This window comes from Lycorma delicatula, chromosome 3 (assembly GCF_047948215.1).
Source record: "Lycorma delicatula isolate Av1 chromosome 3, ASM4794821v1, whole genome shotgun sequence".
Taxonomy (NCBI): Eukaryota; Metazoa; Arthropoda; class Insecta; order Hemiptera; family Fulgoridae; genus Lycorma; species Lycorma delicatula.
In genome coordinates this window covers 208,354,661-208,374,469 of record NC_134457.1, presented here as the reverse complement: position 1 = coordinate 208,374,469, position 19,809 = coordinate 208,354,661, and the positions used below count along the sequence as shown (strand labels likewise).

General features: G+C 29.9%; 2 protein-coding genes across 3 annotated transcripts; both read right to left on the bottom strand.

Annotated features, from left to right (window-relative positions):
- Positions 1-685: 685 nt before the first annotated feature.
- Positions 686-6,626, bottom strand: LOC142321079 (serine/threonine-protein phosphatase 6 catalytic subunit-like). 2 transcript variants are annotated; one of them, XR_012755572.1, is made up of 2 exons: positions 6,474-6,626; positions 686-850 (listed from the first exon to the last, which is right to left on the bottom strand). XR_012755572.1 is itself a non-coding variant. In XM_075359077.1 (2 exons), the coding sequence occupies exons 1-2, from the start codon at positions 6,616-6,618 to the stop codon at positions 2,348-2,350; spliced, it is 195 nt and encodes a 64-aa protein (XP_075215192.1). In that variant the 5' UTR covers positions 6,619-6,626; the 3' UTR covers positions 2,257-2,347. The 2 variants fall into 2 exon arrangements, 1 of the variants encoding a protein (XP_075215192.1); XM_075359077.1 differs by lacking the exon at positions 686-850 and adding an exon at positions 2,257-2,397.
- Positions 6,627-11,624: 4,998 nt separating this feature from the next.
- LOC142321300 (mitochondrial pyruvate carrier 2-like) lies at positions 11,625-19,202 on the bottom strand. Its single transcript, XM_075359296.1, has 3 exons — positions 19,113-19,202; positions 15,007-15,197; positions 11,625-11,783 (listed from the first exon to the last, which is right to left on the bottom strand). Exons 1-3 carry the CDS (start codon positions 19,200-19,202, stop codon positions 11,741-11,743), a joined length of 324 nt encoding a protein of 107 aa, XP_075215411.1. The 3' UTR covers positions 11,625-11,740.
- Between the last annotated feature and the right edge of the window lie 607 nt (positions 19,203-19,809).

The following is a 19,809-nucleotide window of genomic DNA, read 5'->3' as shown; positions in this document are numbered from 1 at the left end:
AATGAAACGACTAGCACTAGATAGGGAATCTTTGAGAGCTGCATTAAACTAGTCAAATGACCGAAGACAAAAAAATGAACATAAATGCACTTGTGGAAAAATTTATAATTTACACAAAAATAATAAAAATAAATTATAAAGAATAAGATAAAATTTAATAGCAACTGAAGGTGCAAGATACTGCACAAACCGGTTATTGGAAATAAATAAGGTAAGTATAAATAATCTAATTACTATGTTTAGGTGGTTTATATTTCATATATACAAATTTTTATGAATTTTGTTACTTACAGCAATGAAACTTCATAATATTATTATGTGCATTTCTAGGCTTATATTTCAATGCAACATGTACTTATAATTTAACTCAATTATTTTTTTATAATGTAAAGAATAGCCATGAAAGGCAAATGATTCTGTTTGATTTCATTGTGTAAAATAAATTAAATAAGAATCAAATTATTGTGGTGATAGTCATCTTTTCACTTAGATACCCCCAAACTTTTAATGATAATAAAAATGAATTTTGTGTATGTTTACAGATAGAGATGGGTTTTGATAGATGAAACAAAGCAATATCTTCATTTAACGTATTATTTTAATAGAAGATATACTGTGTGAAAATTTAGAAGTGGTTTCACAAGTTTTTTCTTTTTTGACATATAAATTTTGTTTCGTCCTTTATTGTTTTGCTTGCTTTGGCAATGAATCTCTTGCCAGACAGTTTGAAAATTTAATGAAACCATGCTTGCACCTCTTTGTCAAAATTTGTAGAATATACTTACAAAGTAGATTGTACATAAATATTTCAAGAATTTTAAATACCAGAGCAATCAAAGCAAGTGGAAACCTATATAAAATTGTAAAAAATAATAAGAAAATAAATGATGCATTTCATTCTATAAAAATATTAAGTATGATTTTAAAAAAAAGAATTATAAAAATTAGTAAAAGCATCAGGTGGTATACAGATATCCTGTATCGATTTTTGTTACAATTATTCTTAGCTGAAAATTTTAGCTCGGCCAAGTAAGTTCACATAACACACATTCCTGGATGCAATATAGATCTGTTACCATCTATATCAGTGAACCTTACTTCAAAATAATTTTTTGCTTCTATTCTTGGTAAAGCACTCTGATCTTGTATGAGAGGAATCCTTGCTGCCTTAAAAGGGGCTTAGAATTTTTTTGAGCGAGTTGTCTTGTTTAGCAATCTTCTGTGGATTACTCCTTTCTAACCTCCACTTTTTTCCTTTATTTTCTTCCACCTTGATCTGCTAAAAGGGTGTTTTTCAATGATATCTTGCTGGATATCTAATGATGTGGGGGACGTAAAAAATTCAGTGTTCTTGGTATCTATCTAGTCTGGAGGAGGGTATAGCTTTTCTTATGTACCTACCTAGCCAGCGACTCTATTTCTGTAAAAAATGTCTATATAAATAGTTCTACGTCAGGTTAAATATTTACAGACCACCTAATGATTCCTAATAAATATTTTTGTTAGAAAAAGTTCAATGCTATCATAAATGAAATGAATTTAATAACTAAAACAAAACTATATTAATTTCACAACCGTTAATTGAATCTGTCTTTCTTTTGTTTCAGGTAACTCAACGGTTCATTTAATATTCTAAGGGAGAGCTGCCATGTAAGTGGCCCTCCTTACATTGTGGTACTCCCTTTTATTGTAGGATAATTTTCTACTAAAGGTACTTACTTTTGTTATTATTGTTTAATATTATAAATTTGCATGTTAAAAATAAGTTGTGTAGTTTTAAGTTGATAATATAATATTCTAATAAAATCGCGGTAGGTCCCTAGTCCCAGTAGGGTCCCCTGATAGGAACTTTCCTGTAGGAAATTTTTTGTCTACTTTTGTGTATGTTTCTGTTTCAGGTTCAACATAAATTCTATATTAAAATTACTTAGATAAGCAGTGTAAATTAAGTTTTATGAAAATAGATTTAAATTTTGTATATGCTGTGTATGTTTTTTCAGGTACAATGTAGATATTATTATTAGTTAAGTCGCGTCTGCGATCCCAATGCCTAGTCCCACTAGGATCCCCTGATAGGAACTTTCCTGTAGGGAATTTTTATGTCTATTTTTGTGTATGTTTCTGTTTCAGGTTCAATGTAAATTTTACATTAAAATTACTTAGATAAGCAGTGTAAATTAAGTTTTATGAAAATAGATTTAAATTTTGTATATGCTGTGTATTTTTTTTTTCAGGTACAATGTAGATATTATTTTATTATTAGTTAGTTAAGTCGCGTCCGCGATCCCAATCCCTAATAGGGTTCTCCTCCCTAAGGGGGAGGTTTTTAGTCGGTGAGAGCCCGACACTACCGTCTGTTGCGGGCGCAGACGGTGGCTGGTAGAGCTTTTCCTCCTCCTACGCAAAACAAAAAAAAAAAAAAAAAAAAAAAAATTAACAGTTCATATTAAGTGCATTACTAATCTTTTTGCCAAGTGATTTTGAGTTGTAGGTGCTGTACCGGGAGTACGTTTAAATTCATGGAAGCTGTGACAAAAAAAAAAATGGTTACTGATTCTCAAATGTAATATTGAAAGCGGAAAATGATTATGGAAGATAAAGAAAATTTTAGTTAAAGTGACTATAAACTGTAGTTTCAAATCTGGATTGAATAAAAAGTAAGTATTGTAAATGTCTAATAGAATTTTTAAAACGCAGCAAAATATAAAAAAAACACATCTAGAATTGGGCATGATGATTTTAACAAATATTGGGTGCTGTATTAAAAACTTACAAAATTTTGTGTAATACATTGCATTTTTAGATACATACGATTTATTTACCAATAAATGCATAATCAGTGTCATACCAATATTTCAAAAAAAATATTATTTATGTGTATTCATTTATAATTTGTTTAAATCAGCTAAGTTTTCGTTATTCAAATACAGATGAATTGAAATACATTCAATACAGTTTTTAAACTATTAAATCATTGGAATTAAATTTTTAAAATAAGCTGACAAATGTTTTCTCGCTTGTATGATGTTTTATCAGTTTCTCTAAATAAAAATCAACAACAGCCATCGGTGGGACCAGATTACAGTGAGGAAAGTTGTGTAACATGTTAGATACAAATTTTGCATCGACAGTGTTATTTCAACATTTGACAATATGTTTAAATTTAAACAATGTTTTATTTAAATTTTATAAAACATTTAATTATTTAAAACAAATAATTTTAATTAACTATTTTACATCTGCAGTGATAGTAGATCATAAGAATTAATTACATTGTTAGTAAGTAGATGCAAAGTATATAATGTGCTAACACCAATCGGCTACGCATAATCTAATTACATGTTCATTCACTTCATTCGATTTAATGCTGGTAAAAGAGTAATCGATGCTACTGTTCCCATCTGTGATGAATGTTTAGAGATTCATTCTCTGTGACCTAGCAGAAGTTGTATCTTAAGTGGTTTAATTACATAATCTGTCGCAATCATAATGCGTAGATGCAAATAAGCACAACAGATGCAAGAGATAACAATTGCTTTCGCTTTCATTAAGAATATTGATTTACATACGCGACCAGTCCAAGTGTTGAACAGAGTGAAGATGTCGCTTGAACAGGTGAAAGATTTCCTGTGTTTTAGTGGGCTTGGCCTACTCTGGGTAGAAGACAATGGGTAATTGCTTCAGCCCTCGTTTTCCTTCTTAAGCCCGGCATGAAATGCTTTTTTCTTGAGAATGGCAGTGCTGTTTTGTGGGACTTGTGTCTCATATCTTGTCGCATTCAATACTTTGTTTATCGCAAATGACATATAAAAATGTCATAATTATTTTATTGACTTTTTTCAAACTACAATTTCTTCCTAGGTAAGTAGAAATAAAAAAAAATTACCGTAACAGCTGTGGTGCCTCTATCATGTTCTAAAATAAATATCTAAACTTCAATCAGATTTAATTTCGTAATTACAAAAAATTGTTCAGATCTCCTTATGCAATGTTAGGACAAATGGACAAAAACTGGCAAGTTTTACATTAGTAAAAATCTAAAGCTATTGTGAAAAGTGCATTCTAGAATCGCTATTGGGTATAAAATTTATATGTTTTTAAAAAGTTAACTTAAAAAGTAATAGAACTTTAAATACAACTATTTATGTTATTTTTTTCTTTAAATTGAGATTATACCAACCGGGTTGGTAGTGGTGAACGTGTCTGCAAATCAGCTGATTTCGTAGTCGCGAGTTACAACTTTCAGAGCCTATTAGTATGATTTGTATTAGTTTGTATTGCTATTATTTCAGAAGTAATACCCTCGGTGATTCACGGAGACTACAGAAAAAAAAATTAGAAATTGAGATCACGTTATATAGATTGTATATGTCAAAGTTTTTTCCGTGATTTGCATAACCTATTCTGCTTCTGAAATGAAAAAAAAAAACATTTTATTAAAAAAGGCTAAAATGCTTCGTTTGTAACTAACGGTTAATTAAAGATTTCGCTCGGGTTCAGCAACCCCGGTGAAAGAGGTGGTACTGAAAATTTATAGGACAATAATTAAGGGGCAAAATTAGTGATTTCTGTGGGTTTTTTACCTTTAAAATTGAATAAAATAGCTACCAAAACAGTATCTGCAGTAGTTTTTAAGAAATCTGGGATGAAAATCAATAATTTAGATTAAAAAACCCGTTATTATGTTTGATCTACAATAACTTTGTTAAATGGGTAATAAACATGTAAAACCTTTAAATAAGACTTTTAGAGAATATAATTCTGAACATAATTGTGCAAGATAAGTCGAATAAACCAAAGAAAGTTTAGAAAAATTAGAATTCAGTTTAGAAACAATACAGTAAATTGTACCTACCAGTTTATAATAAATATTCAAAACCAAGCCCACTAGTTTCATAACTTCCCTTCTGTACTGCTTTTGTAGCTCTTTATAGTACTTCAGGGCTATCCTTAAGTTTCTCAGCAGCATCCGTAATGCAAACAATTAATTTCTCATGAGAATGTATTTTTGTCTTATATACAATATTTTTCACGCGTCCCAGTTCGAAAAATCTAAAGGTATTCTTGGTGGCCAGAAAGGTGGACTTCCACGACTGATCCATTTCTCAGGGAAATGATGGATCCATTAGGTTTATTTATTTTATCCGTTTTTTTTTTAACTGAAGTATTTTAAAGCCCATTTATATCTTTGCAGATTTCATCAAATGTAGGATCATCAAGACAGAAGGAGTACAGCACTTGTCAACTTAAAACCGAAGAATTCAGATTAAATTGCAGCTATTTGAGTCTTACCTTAAATGATGCTACTACTAGCGTCACTACTGGTTGTGTATGCTACTACTCTCATCTGCTGTTGTCAATTGTAAACTGTTCATCCTTCAGTGCTGTATAGTTTCATTCTTTGTAGTTGCATTTTCTAAAATGCCTTATTCAATCGAGCAGTAGATTGATATATAAGCTTAACAATATATAAACTTAAGCGCAATGTGTATAAGCTTACGAGCTTATACACGTTGTGGATCCTTTCAAGAAACACTTCAAATATTCGGCAGAAAAATCTCTGAATGCTAAATTTTATACCAACAGAGTGGTATAGAATACCAGTTTCAAAATTTTTCATGATTTAAATTTGAAACCGTATTGTGCAACAACTTGAGAGAACAGAGGAGTTGAAACATTTTAATTATTGTGACAGGCTTCTCAAAAACAATGTTGAGAGACAGATAGAGCCAAAGCTGTATTTTATCTCAGACAAGGCATGTTTCATTTATCTGGATATGTACAGCTTTGCACAGCATCAGGTATTGGATGACTGAAAATTCTCACAGTTGTTTGAATGTCCGCCTCATGACAAGAAAATTGGTGTATGATGTGCTGTTTTTGGTAATTGTATAATGGGGGGACTAATATTTTTTGATCGGACTGTCATTACAGTAGTGTACTGTACAATTCTAACCGACAGAAGAATGAACTGTCAGCAAAAAGTGGTGGTTTCCCATTTCCCCAGGTTTCTCTTTTTTTGGAGTTACTTAAAGGATAAAGTTTACAAATAAAATCACTACATTATCAATGAACTGAAGGCATACATTCAACAAGAAAGCATTTTGCAAAAAGTGCTAGGTATGATCACTCGAGCACAAAGATGCAATGCTGCACAGTTGGTGCTCACTTTGTACATTTCTTCTAAAAATATGGTAAATATGTTAACTTTTGCTAATGAAATACAAAATTTAATTTAATTTACGTTTTATTGTTACATAATTTTAATGTTATATGACATGACATTGTTTAGACTATAGCAGGTGTTTCAAGTTGCTCACTTTGTATTAAACTATAAACAATCATCTGCAACACTACTGAAAAAGGAACCACATAGTTCAGAAAAGGTGATATTTCCAAATATTTAGAAAATGACTTTTATTTGTAAATAATTTACCTTCAGGTAAATAAAATAGGAAATACTATCGACTCACCATAAAAACCATAAACTTGAGTAATTTGTCTAGATTCATGATTTCCTCTAAGTAGTGTAATTCTATCAGGCCATCGGGCTTTTAAAGTTAATAACCTTGTAAAAGTTTTGAGACTATAATAACCACGATCAACAAAATCTCCCATAAGTATGTAATTTGTGTCAGGCCTCCACTCCTGAACAATTTTTCTAAATCATAAAACTAGAACAAAAATAAGTATTATAGTAATAATAAAATAAAATAAATCAAAATTATAAATAACAGGTCTCAATCTTAATATATATATGACATCAAAAAGAAAAAGGTTTGAAAAGTAGGTATAAAAGCAAACAATGTAAATTTATAAAGCTATGTACAGACTGGACTACAATCACCAGCAATGTAAATCCCACAGTTTGGACATCATTTAAAGCAACTTGCTTGCTTGCACATAATACTAATATTTCATGTTTACACTGACAGTAATATTTCTAACAGTCCTGTACTTACTATAGAACCACTCACAGCTAGTACAGTCTCTGCTATTTAATATTGTTATAAGTTCAGACTTAAGAAAAATTTGAAAGAAAAACGTGTTTAAGCAACTGTAAAATCTACAGGATTAATTTAATCAAAGAATTTTATATAATATAAAATTTTATGAGAATGAAATGAGATTGCTCTAAGATGGAAGTTCATTTTGTAATTTTCTGAAAATGAATCGGTTAGATTTCAAAAAACTCCAACTAGCTGCTCAAAAAATTTTAAAAGGCAAGCCAACTTTCATTCTGCAATTTAATGGGCAACTGCATACTTTAAGTAGTGAATGACCAGAGACACTGATAATACAGACATGTTGAAACCTGCATAATTTGACATCTTGCATGGCAGTACCAACTTAATTTGAACATTAAATTATATATGCTATACAATACTAAATATTCTTGTTTTATATTCTGATCAAATTTAATTTTTTTAAATAAATAACAGGCTTTTATTTATTTAGTTTATGTACTGTAATATTTTCGTAAAATCAATTCTTTTATTGTCCATATCTTCCTCTGTACCAAATGATTAAAAGGAAAAACAAAATTCAGCACAATCCACAACAGTACAGAATCAAATAAAATTTATTACCTCATTTATTTTTATTTTTTCATTTATACACCAATAGTACTTTTGAGGAATTCCTCATCAGTTGGTTAAAATTAAAAATTCTTTACTTTTAAAATTTTGTAAAAATATCAAAATCACACATTAAAATATTGTTGTACGCAGTCAAAAATTAAAATTTTTTAAAAATTAAAAATTTATTACACATGTTTATGGCCAGCCACTAAATACAGCACTGCATAAATATAATATAAATTTTATCTGACATCGACAAAAGTGCTGCTATTTTTTAGCAGCTTTGATAAGAGAATCATTATCAAACTCTGTCTGCAGATTGATCAAGCTTAATTTCCGTTTGTATTTGTAAATATTTTTCTGAAATGTTCAGTTTTTTATTATTGTAATCATTTTCAAATTAGTTTTTAAGTCAGTAATGGAATGTTTATTTATTATTAGATGGTCAGCAACATTAGAGAATCCTACTTTATTGTTTTTATAATAACTAAAATGTTCTGCAAATCTTGCTCTAAATGATCTGTTACGTTTTCTCAATATAAATTTTATCAGTCGCTGCATATTATTTTATATGATACCACATAAACTGTTAATTAATAATTATTATTATGGTTTCTTAAATGTCTTATTATATGATTGTTTTGCTTATATGCTAGTTTATATTTTTCATGGAAATGAGTTTAGAAGGTTGAGGAGAAAATAATGGAAAAGAACCCTTTTTTTTTATTAAAAAAAGCCACAAGATGGCTATTTGGAAGACATCTGCAACTGACAAGACATAAGTAAACAAATAAATTTTTAAGTTTCTACTAAAACAAAGTGGTTTTTAAAATGAAGTAATGCAATTTATTAAAAAATAAATAAACAAACTTGTCCATGAATATCACCACATACAGTTACAGGTGTTGATACGGGCATAATGTTTGGTTCTTCTAGAACCAAATCACATACTATATCACATAATTTCTGTAAAATACAAATGAAGCCAGGATTAATTACACAAAAATAAAATAAAAATTTCTACTGTAACTTAAAAGTTCTAACAAGATCTAAAATTTACAATTCTAAATAACAAAAAAACAGCTGTTTTATATATAATTTTTAATTTATACTATTTTAATGTGTTTATAACTTCTACTACTATGGTATTAGAGAAGCTGGTTAACCGTACCTTAACAGCAGTTGAAATTAGTATACCATTAAAAGTTTGTAAACAAACAGTTGAAATTTCATTTCTCTATAACAATTCTATGAAACACTTTTTCAGACTAAATATCCTTTTTAGAAGGGTTATTCTTAAAATATTTTATCATTCTTTATGTATCATAATACTGAAACTATATCTGAAAAGATTAGAAAATTCTAAGCTGGCAGTTATAATATATATATATATATATACATACAGCATTTATGGCGTACTTATAATAATAGCAGTTATTTCATTTACAATAATATGAAATTTTGTTGCATGTTTTAACATGATAAATTCTGCTAGGACTTTTTATTTGTAACAAAATCTTAAATGAAGTGCTAAGATATAATTATAAGATATTTATTATCTACATACATTCCCATCCAAAATATATCTTGGGACTCGTTAAAAATGTGACAGTTTTTGGAATACAAAATACTGGATTTCTAATCACTCTGAGGTACCTAAGAATCAGGAAGACTGAATTTAGGAAATTTTAATTTTCTCACATAATTATATTGTAATTACAAATTTCATGAAAATGCTTCTTTGCCACAAAAACATTTGTGTCAAACCAGATTACAAAATTATTTTTATGCAGCACATTGCTTCAACCTGTTAGGTGCTTCACTTTTAATCTTTATTAAATTACTAACCCATCAAAATGATCTTTCGCAGAATCATTTAAAACTAAATTAAAGAATCTTCTTTTACAAAATTAACTTTATTTTTTTGGTGTGTTTTAAATAATACTACAAAAAACTGAATTTTCTGTATCCTTATTTTAAAACTTGCAAGTAATACAGACTGAACTAATTAATTCCTCCTAGATTTCATTTTGTACTGCTTTTACTTTTTATCTTCACATATTTACTTAAAAATTATTTCATACATTTATTAATTTTACAGATTAATAAAAATTTTACCCACTTTTTACAAAAAATTTTGTATTTTGTGATAATATTCTGATCAAGGTTTTTCCATGACTTTTCTCCATCATTCTAGGTAAATTAGAATAATTATTTTTATTATCAATGAATTAGCATACTTATCCTTTCCAGAAGTGATTAATATAATGTATAATTGTGAATTTGAATAAAATATTTTTTTAACATCTTTTACACAAAACCTTTCATCCCTGTACTTGCATACTTAAGTTTACAGTTTGGAAAATGTATTCACCTTATATGTTTGGTTTATAAAATTATATTACCATCAGTAATCGCAAACATTAATATATTAAATGTGAGCCAAAAAAATACAGTAACAGTAATTTCATTGGTTTGTTAAACAATGTCAGTAGTATTTAATCAGGTTTATGTCAGTGTGTGCAGGTTATAATAAATAACATAAACCAGTAAACAATTTTATACTACTACAGTGGTCGGCCTAGCCTTGTGACTCATGAACTGACGATGAAAATCAACTATAAAATTTGTGAAAATCGCCGCATTACAGTTACAGAACTCTTGCTGCATTTCCCCCAGACTTGCATGAAATTGTATCAGGGAAGCTTGGTTATCACAAGTTACGTGCAAGGTGGGTGCCAAAAATCTAAGGCGGCAGATTTCTACAGAGAAGGAATTGAAAAGCTTGTGCTTTTCAAAACATAAGTTACTTTCTGGACAGCCCTCGTATATATATAATATCTACCACCTGCCAAAATAGTGGTAGTATAGTACAAGTTCCTATTTCTACAAGCATGTAATCCACTGACAATAATTTCTCATAAATAATAACCAAAAACTGCCTTGGAAGATAAAAAAAGGATATATATATATTGTATTTTTTATAATCAAAAACCAACTTGAACAAGTCAAGTACAGAATTACAAAGTAAATTAAATGACACTTACCTTATTTTTCTTTTCTTTATTTCAATAGCTCTTTCACAGGATCCTGCATATCAGTTGTATATAAATTATATAAAATTATAATCAAAACAACAATTTTTTTAGAAAAAATCAAAATTAAAATTATTATCATATACAGAAAACATTAAGTCAATAAAATAAATATTACATACATTTAAATATGACATCAATTAAGAATAAAAATTTAAAATTAACTTTAAAAATAAAATAATTATAAGATTCATACCATGTAACCTAAGACTACATAAGGTAACATTGGCTGGTCAGGTTACATGGTATAAATCTCGTAATTATTCTATTGACTTCATGTTTTCTATATATGATAGTAATTTAAATTTTAATTTTTTCTAAAAAAATTGTTATGTTTTGATATGTAATTTTATATAATTTATAAATACAACTGATGTTGCGGGATCCCACAAAAGTGCTATTGGAATAAGGAAAAGAAAAATAAGGTAAATGTCATTTTGTTTACTTTGTAATTTTGTACTTGGGTTGTTCAAATTGGTTTTTGATTATAAAAAATACAATATATTGGTACAGAGGAATATGGGTCTTGTAAGTATTGACTTTATAAAAATTATATATATATATATCTCTCTCTCTGTGTGTGTGTGTGTGTGTGTGTGTGTGTGTGTGTGTATGTGTGTGTGTGTGTGTGTGTGTGTGTGCGCGCACACACACACACACACACACAGAGTGAGAGAGAGACAGACAGACAGAGAGCGAGAGGAAAAACTATTTTATTAAGCATTAGACAAAATTTAAATCAAATTAATAAAATGGAATTGAAAAAAAACAATTATATAGATAAAAATATTTATTTAATATTACAATATTTTAGATAAAATGTATCTATCCATCCATAACATAATGCATTAACCATAAAATATAAAACAAATAGTAATAAAATGAATAAGTTATACGGCATTCTGTGGTTGACTTAAATTATTTTAATTACACTACTGCACTACACCTTTCAACAAAATAACTTTTGCCCACAAAATTTTTTTAAATCACTATTTTTTTAAACTTTTTGCATCACAAATTTTATTTATTTTTTTGTATTTATTAATAACTAATAAGTATTACATTTCATAATTTGTTTTCTTCTTTAATTTTTAATGACCTCTGATATCTGTAATAAAAAATTATATTAATTTTATAAAAAAATAAATAAATAGTTTTATCTAAGTATTTTTCAACACAATACTAATCACTAAGCAAATGTTTTTCTCTGAAGGTTACATCTGTAAAACATTATGAATTCTATATATTTCATACCGAAATGAAAGTTGTTCCTACTGTTATTGTTATTAAGTATTAAAATTTACTGAAGAAAATCTCCACAAAATACAGAAATTATACAAAAGGGAACCTTGCTTTTCTTCATTATTATAATTGAAATGTTCTATAACTTTCTTTAGAGGTTTTAATACAAGAAGTAACACTTCAGAATTAAAATTATTATAATAAAAACAAAAATTATTATAATAAAACAATCTATGATCAATTTCAACATGAGAACTATCTGCTTAATGCTATTTCAGCTCTCATTAAAGTAATTATTTTTGTTGCAGGATACGTTTAAAAATACTATCATGATATACAGTATGAAAATAGTTTTAAAGAATTAAGCAAGAATTATATCATAGGAATTGATGAAATACATCTGAATTACCTGTTGGTATCTGAAGAAGTAAAACTGGAATTTATAGATTTTAATAAGAATGCAATAGCAAATACAGGTGAGAACTATCACACAATCACTTTAATGTGCTTATAAATCATGTGAAGGTGTATTAGTTGAGGCCAGTTCAATCTCAGGAATAGTATAGAGGTACAAGAGAGGTGGTCATTCTAGTCCTTAGACCAGAGGTCTCAAAATATTCTAGCCTAAGGGCCATACTGACTCGTCCACAACCTTGGAACCTTGAGAGCCTAGAGCTAACTAGCTCATGATACCATCCTACCGTAGTTTAGAAATACGTGCAAATTTTCATTTCAGGACTAGCTGGCGAGTGAGATATCTATGGCACAGGGACCGAGGGTGGACTCCACTCCGTTCATAATTTCAATTGGTACTTATGAGCAAGGACATTTCATTGCGGCAGAGGTAGCCGATGAGTGTGCTGTGCATTACGTATTGTTACGACTACTTACGACCATGCTAAATGTATAGTAGTGAAATTTTGTGGAGTAGAGAAATAAGTGCAGGATGTCGAAAAACTACAGTAGTGCAGCGATCTGAAAAGTTATACGTAGTGCGACTAGTGTGTTTTGTGACTATGGTTTTTCAGTGAAAATACAGTGTGTTTAATTGTGGGAGTTTAATTTAATTAATTAATTAAAAGTATAATTTAATAGTATTAATTGGCATTATTTTGATTTGAAGTTATGTCTCTTTTGTGTGGATTTGCATAAATATGGAAAAGAAACGAAAGATAGAGAGTGAGTGCAGAACATTTAAAGAGCAATGGGGATATCAATATTTGTGATAGAGTCAAGTAATAAGGTAATGTGTATAATTTGCAAAAAAACAATATCAGTTCTCAAAGAATACAATATAAAATGTCATTATGAGACTAAACATTCTCAGAATTACTCCAGATTTACAGGAAGCCTACGGTTAGAAAAATATGAATCTTTGAAATGCAAGTTGAAATCTCAGTAATTGTTGTTTAAGAAAGTAAATGCTGAACCAAAAGCAGCAACTTGGTCAATTCATTTGAAGTGACCCAAGAGTCAAAAAAAAATTAAAACTTAATTTAAACAGTACTAAGATTTTTCAGAACTTAAATTGGAAATGACTGATTTGCAGTGCAGCGATATTTTTAAAGAAAAATATTTAAATCATCATTGCTGGAATTTTATAAGCGTCTTCCACTCACACAGTTTGATCAGGTGCATAAATTTGCTCGTGTCTTTTTTTCTGCTTTCGGCACTACTCATATACGTGAAAAAATATTCTCCAAAATGAAATATATAAAAAATATTTATAGACCCAAATTAACCGATTATCATTTGAAGTCACCGTTGACAATTTCCATGAATAAACTCCACAACTGCAAACAATTGTCAGTGGAAAGTTACAGCTACTTAAATCTCAATAATCATAATTGTAATGTTTAATTTCATTATGGGAATTACCTATGTACGTCACTTACTGTTGTTTTGGAGATAAATTTCATATCATTAATTACTTAAAATATTCAATTTCATTATGTATGTTAGTTATTGTATTTCTTAATCGGTCGTTAAATAAAAACATCTGATTATTTTGTATGATTTACATACTTTTTAAATAATTTTACAATGTAATCAAAATAAACTGTAGCCGGTTATTGGGCATGTCGATGGGCTGGATTGGTGGTGCTCACAGGCTGTAGTTTGGAGACGCCTACCTTAGACTAAAAGGGAAGGTTTAAGAGTTATACCTAAAGACATTCAGAGATCAGAGAGGGGGTTTTATAATGTAGAACAAAATAAAGTTTTGTTGATGTACTCATCATGAAATGTAGCTTAATTTCTGAAAATAAATACTCGTTTAAAAATTCCCTATCATGATAAAACCTATAATGTCAGTAGAAAATTCAAATCGTTTAAATTTTTGTCCTTTGGATAACCTTTCATAACATCTGAATTTTATAATCAATTAAACATAGTTGTTTTTAAATGTAAGTGAATAGTTGTTTTTGGAACACTCAACTCTACAGAACACTTATGCGCTGATTTTTTTCAGGCTATGCAAATATTGTTTATATCTAAGTGTAGCTAACTTAAACTTAACAAATCACAAAACACACCAAATATTCTGAATCGTAATCATGGTGACTAACAAGCTGCATACAGCTACTGAGCTTGTAACAAAGCACATATGTGCTGGTATAGAACTTGTTTACGAATCGAAAACTTTGCCATTTCTCTTTACTTTGGCATACAATTCAAGTCATGCTTGTTCCAAAACTGTAACTGGCTGCAACTTCACCATTATTTTACTGACACTGTACAAACCATGATGATAATATTTTTCCCAAAATAATTTAGAACTACATTTTTATTTTATGAATTTTTTTTAAGAACGTTTATACAGATGTAGCAAAATAATGTACAGGAGAAAACAGTAGCACTTAAAATAGTTCCATTTGCTTCACTCTGTTCAAAAGAACAGCCTAATAGTCGCACGTTTTGAGAAAATGTATTAAAAGGTGGAATTGACTGCAACTTATATCTACTAAAAGCAATAAAAGAAGATTCATACTTGCATACCTAAAAAACATCCACAATTGTTTTCCAAAAATATATGGACTAAAATCTAAAATTAATTTTACATAAAATTTGTCTTAATTAGTAATTATTACCTTACGGCTCTTGTAAGTTGATAAAAATTAGTAATAGCAACAAAAACATTCACACTGAACAAACTCCAGTTCTTTGGTATAATGACAAGAGAGTATCTTGACCATACAACACCAGTTGCAGCTAATGCAGATGACTGTGAAACACTCAATTTTTCAGCTGGACGTTGAATGTCACCAAGACCAGCCAGACCCTGACAAGTAAAATAAAATCTTTTATAAAAATTTACAGTTTTGTGCGTGTTTGTATGTGTGTGTGTGTGTGTGTATATAGATATATATATATATATATATATATATAAACACGAGGTTTGTTTAAAAATAGACCAATCTTTTTTATTTACGCACCAACAAAGATATTTAATTTAGTAACATTTAGTTGACAGCAATGTCTTCTACATAATCTCCTCTGTAACCACCTGTTTTTGGATTGTTGATATCTCGTTTAGTGTTCATGTTATTGTTATTTGGGTGCAATATGTTTAAGTGTTAATAGTGATTTTTCTAACGTGCAATTTATTGATGATTGAACTTTTGTCTCAATGTCATAGCCGTAACCCCAGCTTTCGTCTCCCATTACGATCCTTTGCATGAATGTTTCATCATCGGCTTGTTCAAGGAGTTGCCAGCATTTGTTCACTCAATGTTCTTTCTGCTGTTAGGTCATCAAACAAGGAACAAACTTTTGTAACTCTATGCATGTTCAATTTTTCAGTCAAAATGTCATGGCATGATCCAATTGAGATGCTAACCCTTTCTGAAGTTCTCTGACAGTCAATCGGCAATTTGTACACAAGAGACCATTAATTTCTTGAACATGTGTCATCAGTTGAAGATCTTCTTGGTCGAGGGTTATCTTCAATTGACTGACAACCAGTTTTAAATTACGAAAATCATTCGTAGCATTGCATATGACCCAGAGCATCATCTCTGTAAGCTTCTTTCAAAACTTAAAGGGTTTCTGTGAGTTTTGTCCAGTTTCACGCAAAATTTTACGTTGTATAGTTCCTCCTAAAAAACGCACATTACAAAAATCACTACTAACATTTAAACATGTTGCACTCTAATAATAATAACAATAACATGAAAACTAAATGCGATATCAACAATCCAAGAACATCTAGTTACAGGGGAGGTCATGCGGAACACAATGCTGCCAGCCACACGTCACTAAATACCTCTGTTGGTACATAATTTAAAACATTCTTGTCTTAAACATATTTGTCTATATATATATATATATATATATATATATATATATACATAGACAAATATGTTTTTATATACATTAATTTATTTACATTAAATATTTTATAGTCCATTTCTTTTTCTCTGTACATAACTATATATAATATAATATTTTTTCAACCTCCACAAAGTACAGAATTACAGAACTACTTTTTTAAATTCATCAAAACGTTTTCAGGCCCAAGCCCTTCTTCGATGATATTTTTTATTTTAATAAATTCTTCTTTGTTTTCATTTAGACATTAATTTTAGCTTTTTACATTTAAAAAATTTCAGAACAATTGTTTTGAAATTTTTTAAATGTTTTAAATTTTATTAACAAGCAATTTTTACAAAATAAAATGTAAAAAGCTAAAATTAATGCGTAAATGTAAACAAAGAAGAATTTATTAAAATAAGAAATATCATCGAAGATGGGCTTTGGCTTGAAAACGTTTTGATGAACATAAAAAAGTAAAGGTAGGAGTGTTCTCTAATTCTGTACTTTGCGGAGGCTATAAAAATAATATTGTATTATATTTGTACTTTTTCAAACATTACATACCTCTTATCAAATAATTATTAAAAAATAAATACTTAAATCCACTAGGTACAATAAAAGCAGTGGCAGCTCATAGCTAAAATTAGTGGCGATGTTGCTCCAGAAAATGTTTAGCTTTTGTTTCATAATTTTCTAAGAGGAAACAAACATCTATAAAATGTTAAAGTTTTCTATAAAAAAAAGAATCGATCAGAGTAACTAGAAGCAGGATAATAATTTAATTCTACACTATATCACATTCAAGAATAAGGTACATGGTTTTAAGCACAACAGATGCAGAAAAAAAAATACCTTCCACCAGCATGCAAGGATCAGCACTGCGGGAGCGACAGTGCTCACTCTCCCTTATAGCCTTGTGTGTAACTTCCTATGTGTGCACATGCAGAACAACCAAACACCACACTGCTGGAACTGTGAAAAGCACAGTTTCATACAAAGATTTTTGTATCTTTTTCATAAGTTGTGAAATGGCTACTAACATTAAGCTCAGGGATTATATATTGTACAAGTACATAAAAAGAATTAAAGAAAAAAGGAATTAATATCTAGTGGAAATAGGAGTGCTGCAGTTCCTAAGTGCCTATATGCAAGCCGTCACTGAATAAAAGGTACGAACACTCATCTATCTATAGTGATTTCAGAGCTTTAACTCAATCATCAGCAGACCAATTTTTTGTAAAATTCACAATTATAAATAAAATATAGTTATTTAAAAAAAAAAATAGTTAAAATTTTAGAATCATTAGTAAAAATTTCCTATATCCCATGGTAACATAAGAGTTTTCATGGTATGAGGTATTTAAAAAAAAACTTTATTTATAACTATGTACAGGTGGTCAGGAAGTCACCGTACCCTTAAAGGTAATGAAAAGTATGAGTTAGGAGATTTGTTTAGAACATATGGTATTTTCATTGGGATCAGTTGGCAACAGTTTTTTACGTCACACACTCTGAGCAAAAGACAGTTGTGCAAAAATGGTTGACATGAGTAGTTACAGCATCGAGGAGTAGTTAATGATAAGTGTAAGAGGTTCATGAACAACATATGAATCAAACAATGAAGCTAATTAGCGATATGTTTCGGTAATAAGCCGCCATCACAAAACAACAATGTTGGCTTGGGTAAATGTGCATTTGAAATAGGCAGTGTTAAAGATAGACCACAGAATGGATAAAAGTTAATGCAGTTGGAAACACGCATTGCTGTTGCAGTTTCCATTGAACAATTCCTAATGAAATCAACTTGTAAACGGTCAGCTAAACTTCATATACCACAGACAACAACGCAAGATCATATGAAAAAGGACTTAAAAGTTAGGCCATTTCGTCCAATGTTCATCACTGGACTGTCAGACTGCAAACATGGAACGTCGTGCTGCATCCTGTTGAGCTTTATTAGAAAAATTCCCTGCTGCAGTGCACCGTGGAAAGGTGCTTTTTACAGACAAATTTGCAATTTATTGCAGTTCATATGCCAGAAATGTGTTATTTTGGGCGAAAGAAAATCCTATTATGTAACAGAGATGGAAAGAAATCCACCGCATGTCATGATATGAGCTGGAATGACAACTCGTCATTTGCTTGGTTCATATTTTTTTGATGGGCCAATGAATGCACAAACTTAAGATGTTGAAGGCACGATTAATACCACAACTTCAAGAGAAGGATCTCATGGAACAAGTACAGTTGCAGCAGGATGGAATACCTGCACATGTTGCTAAATCAGTCCACGTGTTCCAGGATGTTGGATTGGCTGCGGTATTCCAGTGTCACCAGCTCCATTATCATGACCACCATGAAGTCCTGATTTTAACACACCATTATTTTTAGAAATTCTAAAACACCAATAGAAGATGACTTTTCACATTCGTTTTTATTTTCAATCTCAACTAACATACTTATACGGATAGAACATATTTGCATTTGAGTGGAGGTTACTTTTTGAATACATAAAGATTGACGGTAAATACAAACCCTATTAATTTTGTGTGAAAAGTTGTCTTTTGTATTCTGCATCTTATAGATAATGGTTCACTTTTTTTCATAAAAAGGTGTGATGAATGGTTCTATAGTCACCACACTCCACAGCATTATTCTTTTTTGGCAATGCAATAAGAATTGATTTCAGCCAATGTGTTGGAATTTCCCCTGAGCATAATATGAGTTGAAAAACTGGCCAAAACACAATAGACAATTGATCGTCCTTCAGTAGTTTTAATAGTGTGCCGTGCATTTTTTCAGGTCCGACAGCTTTACTATTTTTCATATTTTTAATTGCTTATATCATATCTTCTTTCATTTCATCTTCATCTAGACTTACTTCTTGACCAGAATTGACATTATCCAGCATACGCTGTGCAGGCCTTGCATCACCAAATAATTCTTTGATGTATTTTTTTCCATTTAGCATTTTTGTCATTCTCCTCTAGTATCATATTATCATGTTTGTCTTTCAAGTTATTTAGTACCACTTTACAGTACAAACCAGTGAATACTTTCATTTTCTTATGGACATTGAAAAAATCGTGTTTAGTCTACACCTCTTTGATTTTTTGACACTTCATCTTCAGCTATTCATCTTATGGATCTTTCTGCAAATAATTCTGCCCAGTCTCATGCACTCATTTCCATTACCTTTCGTCATTCTTTATCACTCGTAAATTCTAATATTTCAGTGGTCATCTACGCATTCCTTCTACTACACTGCAAGGCAAGGTGCCTCATTCTGAATTCTAGATTGCCCTTCCTTCTACTTTTCCCAGATGACATTTGGGTCTGCTACAGACTGCAATTCCACCATTAAATCTTTCATTTCTTTCGTAGCATGCATATGAATATCTGATTCTAGCAGCTTGCGATCATTGATCAGTTGTGGTGACGGTGATTTGCCCATCTGTGGAAAATGTGATTTTAACATAATAACAACTAGGTTGTAATCAGAATTCACATCAGCGCTAGGATATGTCTGCTCACATTTAACATATTTCTTCATGCTGACCTCTACTGAATTTTGCATT